The 9,618-nt window shown below is 37.2% G+C and overlaps 1 protein-coding gene across 1 annotated transcript; it reads right to left on the bottom strand.

The window, feature by feature from the left end:
- Nucleotides 1–2,805: 2,805 nt before the first annotated feature.
- Nucleotides 2,806–4,083, bottom strand: LOC103703673 (sphinganine C4-monooxygenase 1-like). Its single transcript, XM_008786603.4, has 2 exons — nucleotides 3,635–4,083; nucleotides 2,806–3,525 (listed from the first exon to the last, which is right to left on the bottom strand). The coding sequence occupies exons 1-2, from the start codon at nucleotides 3,854–3,856 to the stop codon at nucleotides 2,983–2,985; spliced, it is 765 nt and encodes a 254-aa protein (XP_008784825.1). The 5' UTR covers nucleotides 3,857–4,083; the 3' UTR covers nucleotides 2,806–2,982.
- Nucleotides 4,084–9,618: the final 5,535 nt, after the last annotated feature.

The following is a 9,618-nucleotide window of genomic DNA, read 5'->3' as shown; positions in this document are numbered from 1 at the left end:
TCACTTTTGTTCTTGCAAGTATTGGAGCCTGGAAGGGAGGCATTTATAGCTGTCGGGCTTCAAATTCAATTCTAGAAAGGCGGCATCGAAGACGGAGGACTTTTCTTTACGCAATGGCATGGAAAACTTGGTTATAGGGACGCTTCAAGTTCTCCCGTGGACTTCTGGATGTGCATGACTATAATAAACCCATGCAGGTTTACCTAAGAAGGTAATTATACAAGTTGCATGTTGACTGACCTGGTCTAGGTATTGTAAAAAAAAAACTTATATCTTTTTGACACAGATTAAGGAGAGGAAAACCCTATTTTTGTCCTCATGCGCGAGAAAACAAAGCACGTGCCCTCGTTATTAGATGACCAGGGAAATAGAGGACAGCAATATCCTATATATGCGAGCCAGTCGTCAAAGGGCAGCTTGTTCTTTCTTAGTTCTCTTCTTACGGAGAATCTTCGGACCGCACGTACATTTTCTCGCCTTCTACCGTGCCATTTGGTTCTAAGGGAGGTTTAATTTAGATGTAACCGAAGTATTTGTTTTTCTAAAAGAAAGATAAATTTTATTTTAAAAAGAAAACTTATGGCTGGACTTTTTTTTGTAGCCATTAAGTTGATAAGTAGCCAGTCAATGATTCTTTAATTTTTAGACGTGGCTGTGTTTGTTTTGGGTCCCAACTTCCAATGGATTGGAGAAGTTTGAGAAAGTTTCAAGAAAATTTTTTTCGTGGTTACATGGATCCGGATTACATTAGCTAATATGGGTCATAACCCCTTCATAATTAAACTCACACTGAGTTTTTTTTCCCCATCCATTTAAAGCGATCAATGTCTTCTCCAAATATACATTACATGTGCTCAATGTTAGTAATAAAAAAAGTAGTTTTTGAAAAAAAATATAAAATAAGAGTGTACGCTCACCACCCCCTCGATAACCTTGGCAAGTAAATTGATTTCAAGTCATTGGTTTGATCTCCTTTTAGTGTTAGGGCTTGGCCTTTAATAGCTCGTAGTGAGATTTTATATACATTTATGCCTCACTTTGCACACATCTACGTTTATTTTGTACAATCTCTCTCTTTCTCCCCCTCTCTCTCTCTTGATGTAAAAGATGGGAGTTCCAATAGCAAGTCACATGGCAATAAATAAGAATCAAGTGTCCATAAATAATCAAGAAATGAAAACTAATCATCTTTTGGTTAACAAGCACAATTGCTATCTAAGCCACTCTAATTATTGAGAATTTGGCTTCCAAAGTTCTCTGAAATAGCATTCTCTAATCTACGAAGATAACCAGACTCGATATGGACCACTTTGACAATTATGAGTATTTAGAAGGATCACCAAAATCGATGTAGATCACTTTGACCATTATAAATATCCAAGGAAATCACCAAACCCGATGTAGAATATTTTGTCTACTACGAATATTTGGAAGAATCTCCTAATTTGATGTGGACTACTATGGCCACTATGAATATTTAGAATGATCACCATACTCAATGTACATCACTTTGGCCAGTATCATTATCAAAGAGGATCATCAAACTCAATGTGTAATACTTTGGCTACTATGAACAAAGATGGATAGGATCTGGCGGCGAGATTTGCCAAATCGGAAAGCTAAGTTGCAGGCCAAACTTTCAAAGGTCATAACTTGATCATACAATGCCCGATTGAGATAATTTTTTTTAAAAAAATGGGTATATTTTTGAGATCTACAACTGTGAGTTGAATTGGGATAAAATTTCACCATTTAGAACCCAAAATGGGCTAGTCAAACTTTTTTTTTTCCGAGTAAGACTTGGATCGAGCATAGCTCTCTATCCGAGAAGAATTAGATAAAGTGACAGAAGATAGAGTTGATATAGAAGTCGAGATCTATCTACTCAAAAATTTTAGCTTTTTTAGAATATTTTTAAATTTTAGCATTATCTAGTATTTCTATTAGTTACATTTATTTTAGGATACCTAATCATATTTGAACTAGGAGCGGAATCTAACTGAAACTGTAAAAGAGGGTATCTCACTAGTATTATAAATAGGGACTAAGTACCACAGTTTAGGAGGACGACAAATGATCAATCAAAGAAAAGGAACTTAAGCTATACTTTTCCAATTCTTCCATCTTCTTCTAGTTTTTTTTTGAGAGATTTGAATTGAGCAGGTTAAAAAAAATCTTACTTCTCCCCAATTGAATCAATCTCCACCTAGATTGTGAAGCTCATGATGTTTGATGCTAGGTAATGATTATCAGCTAAAATATCATGACAACTATTTTTGCAATGTGTTGAATGCTTTCCTAATTTTGCTGGTAATTCTATTCCAATCTATGCAATACTAGCTTGCACTGGTTTTCAAGTTTGATCTATTCCTTTTTGTCCCTTTTTTCTTTTTTTTTGGTGTTTCAAAGAAATACTGTGGAGTGCTATATTCAAATTTGACGGCTATTCGATCTAAGATCAAAAAATGCATGGTGTGCGCCTAATCGGCCAAAAGATAGTTTCTTAAAACTTCATTGACAATTTAAAAAGTCTTAACTGTCGTTTCTTAACGTAAAGCTTAAGTCGTCTTCATCGTCCAACCAGTTAAGATAATATTTCTCAAAAAAACAAAACAAAACAATCAACACAACCCGTAACCATATTTCGCTTTCACATTGTCTCACACATCTCAATTTGAACACTCCTTCCGTAAACAGTCCATCAAACATGAAAGAGGCTCCAATGCCATAAACTGCACTTTGGTCAACCTTACTATTATTTCTGTTTCTCCAAAATATATATATATATATATATATATATATATCTCTCTATAAGATCATTACATCAAGCTGTTTTCTGTCAAACAAGCTTTGTTGTATTCATGACTTTTATTTCGCACTAGGAATTATAAGAATATTACAGACTTGGGCCGGGGTACAAATCCTCTTCACGAATAATTAGAGAAAGCACAACCACATTAATTATACCATGGTAAATAGGCCTCAATCCTTTATGATCCTAGCTTCAAGCCCTCCTTCCTTTCTCTTTTCAAGAGAGTAAGGCATGTACGTCCCCAGAATTCTGTCCCAGACAACAAAGAACGGCTGCGAGAAGTTATACTTGTTTCCATAGAGCTGGTGGTGGATGTCGTGGTAGGCACTGTTGTTGTCGAAGAACATGTTGAGAGGATTCCCAGGGAGCCACAGACCGCAGTGGTCATTTATGCTCTTGATGGTGGCAAAAGAGAAGAAGAAAATACTCGTCCGGGGTGTCATCCCAGAGATGAGGAAGGAGAGGGCGCCCCCGGTGGTATCAAGAAGAAGGCCTTCCAGTGGGTGGTTGTAAAGGGCTCCATAGGAGTAAGGGACGATTAACCGGTGGTGCTTCGAGTGGATGTGCTTGTACAAGAACTTGTTCATGTGCATGTATCGGTGCATGAAGTACTGCCATGTGTCGACGACAAACATCGCAACCAAGAATTGCATTGCTATCACGAAGAGAGAAGGTTGAGACTCTGCGGCGGCTTCGCTGCCACTATCGATCACCTGCATTAATTTCATGATAATTATATTAGTGATAAATCAATACTATTAGCTGAGTTTAATCCAAGAGATGATGGAAGATATATGTAGTAATTGGTAAGGAGGGGCTTACAGTGAACAAGATGAGGGAGATGGCAACTTGGAATGCTTGCTGGACGAGAACACCTTTGACAACAGTCCATTTGGAGACGATATTCTTGGTGTCTTCTTCACCCTTTGGGTGCAACCGGTACTCCTCCAAGGAACTAAACAACACACAGACTCCAGAGTATATCCAATAAACTACGATCGGGATAAAAGTGCTCAACAACTCATCTGATACTCCAAAAGCCATGGTATAAGTACTAGGTTGGGAACAGATTAATTCTAATTATAACTATCTGGACGGGGTTTGAGGCTTCAATTCTACAGAGACAAAAGGAGAGCACCAAGGTTACCAACCAAAGCCCAGACTGCTGCCAAAAGGAGAGAGAAAAGTTTCCTCTCTTTCTGTTGTGCTTGGGTTTTGGGAGAACTGCCCCCTCTTGTACTTCTACAAAGCAATGGATTGGAGCTATTTATACTTGGGCGAGGGGTGTCTTGGTTGAGTTCAAGTCCACCAAGCCGGCTAGCATGGCCTCATATGGTCTATCTGAAAGATCTAGTCAAAGTAAGATTTTATTATTTGATCCCTTGTGGTCGTCTCTGTGAAGTTCTTTGGTGGTTTTTCTCGGTCTATTAAGTTCGTCCACGTTTTCCAATTTAATAAGAGGAGTTACTTTTCTTCGATCGGTTTCTAATTTTCCATACGCCGTGACTTGGACCACGGCGCCAGTGGAAGCCGTTTAAGGACGGGCCCACGTCAGTCGTTGAGCGTGATGCGAGGAAGACTTTACGCAGGGAAATACTTTAGGTTGCTTCATACTGGCTTCGCAATTAGTAAATATCCAAAGTAATATTCCTCCCATGTATATCAATATCATTCTTTTTTTTGTTGGATCAAATAGATGGCTTATATATATATATCCATCTAGTATGAATACATCCATTGATTCTCTCTTGAGTTACACCAATATCCTTAGGTTGTCTCATTTGTGCCATCCTCTAAAATTATTGTAATGGCTTCGAGGATCGTTATATATAGCCTATGTGCGACGTGGATGACAATTATTAGTTTAGCTACTATTAAACATTATTTAATATTTTTGTATTTATTCAATCAAAACAACAATTTCTATACAGTCTAAGTAAGAAAAGAAAAAAAACAAGATCAATGAACAGGGCTGTTAGTTGACTGTTATAGTCCAAAATTTCATTATATGAGCGATGAGCAATAATAGCTAGCGATTATAACGGCTGAGTGGGCCCTCGTGTTCTCCTCACTCTCTCCAGACCTTTTATAAATTAAGAAGTTCATTAAAGACAAATGATTTAAAATAATTAGATTGTAAGAGAAATTAATATATAAACTGTAAATCAAATTATCTTGTAGGCTATTTTAAATAATCTTTTCAAACAACTATTAAAAAAATTAAAAAAAAGAAAAATTAAGCCATAGTGGAACACATAACTCATGGTGGAAGCTAGCATTCAGAAAGATTTGCTTTATGTCACATAACTCATGGTGGAAGCTTTTATTCAGATGCTGAATTTGACAATTGAAGCTAGCATACAGAAAGCATCTAATAAGGTGTCTCAAGCATGACTCTAACAGAGCAACTACTTCCACCATAAGTCTGAAGTGAGTTAGTCTGTTTAATATCCAAAAAATATCGACTTTGAATTAGAAATGCTATGAAAGCATCTACCTCATTCCAATGCATTCCTATAATCCTAACCCACAGCTTAAAAATCTATAAACAAGAGCTTGTGACGAGGAACCATGACAATTTTATAAGAGCTATTAATTACTACCAAGCATTGTGACTTTACAATTGACAGGATATACAAGTGTAAAATCAATAACTGAGTTTTCCTTTGATCTTTTCTGGGATGTTCTATTCTTTTGCTGATATTTATGGAGATGACCTGTAACAAACTAAATAGAAAACATGGAATTGAAAAGCAAATTTTGCTTATATGATCAGAGATTTTAAGGCCTCAAATTTTCTATGTTTTTAAACAAAAAAATGAAAGGTTCTTTCTCCTCACTCGTAGAAAATTTGGTTTGCTTTATAATATATAATTGGCACAAACAAGAAGTGGCTATCTTGGTTAGTGGACATTGCTCTAGTTGACACAGCATATACCTTAAAAAAGTATTAATTGTTGTTGTGGGAGGACCTAATCAAATGAAGACTGTGCCCAACAATGCATCCATAACAAACCCCAGTTAATAATACAAATGAAAGTATAGATGCAAAACAGAATACACCTCCATGTGCCCATTTAGAGCCATTTTGTGTATCTAAAAAAAGCTAACAAAAGATGCCAAAATTCAAGTACAGCTTTCCCCCATCCACTTCTAGGAGAATCAAACCTAAGAATATAAACTTCGCCAAGCATATATGAGAATCTAAATTCCTTAAGCAAAAAGCAACCTAAGTTGAGGAGATATGCATCTTGAAAACAAGCCCAAAGAGTCTAAGAACTCCATAGGCGACCGCCATAGCCAACCATCCTCCAACCATGTGCCAGAACAAAGCTCGCTTAGGGTTACTAAGCTCAATTCGACGCCTCAATTGAGGAAGGAGAGAAGATGGAAATCGAAAAAGGGGAAGAACATAATACCTCTAGAGCTCTCCCGGTCGGCGCTGCAGAGGAGGGAGGAGGAGAAGAGGTTGCGGACGCGCGGTCGCTCGGCGCTGGAGAGGAGGGAGGAGGAGAGCGGGTCGGGCAAGCGTTAAAAACAAGAAGAAAACAAAGAGGAGGAGGAAGAGGAGGAGGAGGCTTACCTTAGACGAGGGCGAGGTCGACGGCGGCGGGGAAGTGGAATCTTCGATCACCGATCGGGGCTCGAGATGGAGGTGAGATCAGTTTGATGTCAGCGCGCAGCTACGGCATCGACCGAGAGAGGATAAGGAGAGGAGCCGGGCGAGCGGTTGAAAGGATTTTATGTTTTTTTAACGACGCTTTAAAGCGTCGTCGTTTCTGGAGCTTTACCGACGCTAGGTGGAAACGTCGACAAAGGTTGGCGCTGAGCCAAACTTTTCCAACGCTTCCCTCTAGCATCGGAAAAACATAGTCGGAAAAACTCACATTTGCTGTAGTGTAACTATCCATAGGTATTTCACCAAAAATAAAAGAAAAGAAAATTTAATTCCATTGGAGTAAACGTTTTGTAGGGGGGTTTGCTGTTTGGATCAAGATATTAACAATGGTGTTATTTCGTTATGCTGGACCCTTATCAAAATCATTTGTAACCATTAAAACAGTTAGATTGATCATTATCTGCCTTAAGCTGCATGTTTTTAGAGTACTTACTATTAAAATATTGACCACTATAACGATTTTGCAATGTAAAATAATGGTTAATGGTATAACAATAGTGATAATTTTATTCGGATCACTACTCATTATTGGAGATATGCCAGGTCCATTTATGTATGAGGTAGGTTGGGATCTACAGAGCCTCTCAAATTTAAATAATCATACAAGCATGGTGGAATAGATGATAGGAGGGAGGAGATGAGAAACACCCTTTTTTTTGGGCCAGAAATTCTCAAGTGTTTGAGAGTGAATGGGTCTCTTTTTGTTGGTTGGTAGTGTATGTTTAATGACTGGGCTCATAGGCCATTCGGGCCTAAATGAATTGAAGGCCCAATTAAGTGCGACGGTGGTGGGAAGATGGTGGGGTTAGTGGATATACTAAAGGTATATTTGGTTGGAGGAGAGTTGGAATCTGAAATAAGAATGGAAATAAGTGACTCTCATTCCAGTTGTTTAGTTGAGGCATTCCAATTTTAGGAGGACATGAAATATCCTAATCCCCCAAAACCTAATTCCTACTCTTTCCTGCTATTCAAATTCAATTTCGATTTCGATTCCAATTCTGATCATGAATTAAACATGCTAAGATATATGGCTATTTTGATTCCATTCCAATCTATTCCAATTCCAAATCTAATTTTGGCCCAATTAAGTGCGACGGTGGTAGGAAGATGGTGGGGTTAGTGGATATACTAAAGGCATGTCTGGTTAGAGAAGAGTTGGACTCTGGAATAGAAATGGAAATAAGTGACTCCCATTTCAATTGTTTAGTTGAGCCATTCTAAGTTTAGGAGAACATGAACTGTCCCAATCCTCCAAAACCTAATTCCTATTTTCTCCTAGTATTCAAATTCAATTTCGATTCCGATTCTAATTCTGATCACTAATTAAACATGCTAAAAGATATGGCTATTTTGATTCCATTCCAATCTATTCTAATTTCAATTCCGATTTTGGTCGCGGTCACAAATGCACTCTAACCGTAAAGCTAGTAAATGTGCTTAAATAACTAGAACATAAAAAGCCTGACTTAAAAAATGAAAACTACCTTTCAGAAACATGGGAATTAAACATTTTCTCCCCGCTAACCCACTGAGTCTCTCTCTGTTGACTATGATCTAAATCATTCCATCACCAAATTAATCATTTCATGTATTTAATATTAAATTGTTTCAAGGTTAACCAATCGCCAGGTGCTAAGCCAACGTCCAACATGAACTGTTGGGAGCGTGTGCCTCAGCATATTTGTAATTTATTTATTAACTTGAAGTAAAAAAGCCATGGAACAATCTTTTCATGGCATAATCAATGTAATGCTAACGTGGCAAGGGTGTAAAATTAAAAATATATATATATGTTGAAATTCCATGAAAAAAATATACTGAAAAAAAAATAAAGGGTTAGCAACAATATAGGTTTAGCAACAATCACATCATCTTTCATTGATGGAGGTTTTATGATTAATATCTCAAAACCCTTAGATCCTCTTTAATTATTATACTATTTAATTGGAAGGACATCCTTTTATCCAAATTTAACTCTAGAACCTTTTGAGATCGGGTTTGAATCGAAGAAGGACTGTTCTACAATTGCAACGTGTCCTGTAAGAAGGGTTAGACAAGTTGCAAAGAAGAAGTACCTGCAAAGTTCCTCCAATCTCCTTATTCAAAATTCTCACCATCAACTATTTCCGAGCTGTCCTTGATGTCTTTTTGTCTTACCAAGATCTCTCCCACTGAGCTTATCGGTTCAAAGATAGCTGCTTTTGGAATTCTACAGTAAAATCCATTAAAAATTTTGAAAGGAAGCTTCCTTATACACACATAATTTTGATGAGAATCTAGCTTCAACATGTGCTACCTCTCCATATTCTTGTATTTCCAAGTCAATGTCCATCCTAACAAACCAGTGATCCATCATTGAAAGTCAGAAGTTTGTTTATGAATCATTATCAGAAGAGCATATCAATCAGATGATCGTTTTTAGCCTGTCTACAACGGTCTGCACCCGGCAGTGGCGATGCCGACTAAATGGGCTGACGCATATGCCAGGTTTTTTTTATAGTGCTAGTATTAAAAAATCTTGGCAAATATAGTGCATGGCACTTCATAACAGCACTCATAAGAATCCCATCATTGCCATGATCAATCATTCATTGTACTATTCCACTGAAAAATGTTAAGTGGTCCTACTGATATGCATGGTTCACATGTTTGATTTGCTGCTAAAATGATACATTATGATTCAAGGGATTTCTTGGATTGCACTAGCATGAGAAAGTTGAAAAAAAGAAAGAAAAAAAGAAGAAAGAAAGAGAGAGAGGGAGCTTTGTAATTTGGGTTTGAACCTGACAGGTGCCATGTGTAGTTTATGACTCTATATATTTTTTTTATAGAAATATTCCTCCATATATTGGAAGATATGTGTTTGTGTGCATGCACACATGTAAAAAGCCATACAGAGACATAAAAAAGAGTGAAAAAGAAGTATTTTAAGCTGGACAAAGGTGCACCTAATAAGAAAAAGGATTTTTTTATTTTTTATTATATTATTATTTTGGGTGGTTTTGGGGGTGGTTGGGTTTGCAATACAAGTTTGAGCTCTTGCCATCTCAAATATAGCAGATATTGCAATTTGACAAGCCACCACCAATCATTAGGAATATATCAGAAATATTAGAGATGATAC

Source organism: Phoenix dactylifera, chromosome 6 (assembly GCF_009389715.1).
Source record: "Phoenix dactylifera cultivar Barhee BC4 chromosome 6, palm_55x_up_171113_PBpolish2nd_filt_p, whole genome shotgun sequence".
NCBI classification, from domain to species: Eukaryota; Viridiplantae; Streptophyta; class Magnoliopsida; order Arecales; family Arecaceae; genus Phoenix; species Phoenix dactylifera.
The sequence above is the reverse complement of the archived record's forward strand: the minus strand, read 5'-3'. Positions and strand labels throughout refer to the sequence as shown.

What these genes read in the sequence shown, in the direction of transcription:
- LOC103703673 (XM_008786603.4), bottom strand. Translation starts at nt 3,856, where the DNA reads ATGGCTTTTGGAGTATCAGATGAGTTGTTGAGCACTTTTATCCCGATC. An exon ending in TCTCCCTCATCTTGTTCACT is followed by an intron (nt 3,526 to 3,634) that starts GTAAGCCCCTCC and finishes AAATTAATGCAG; the next exon opens with GTGATCGATAGTGGCAGCGA.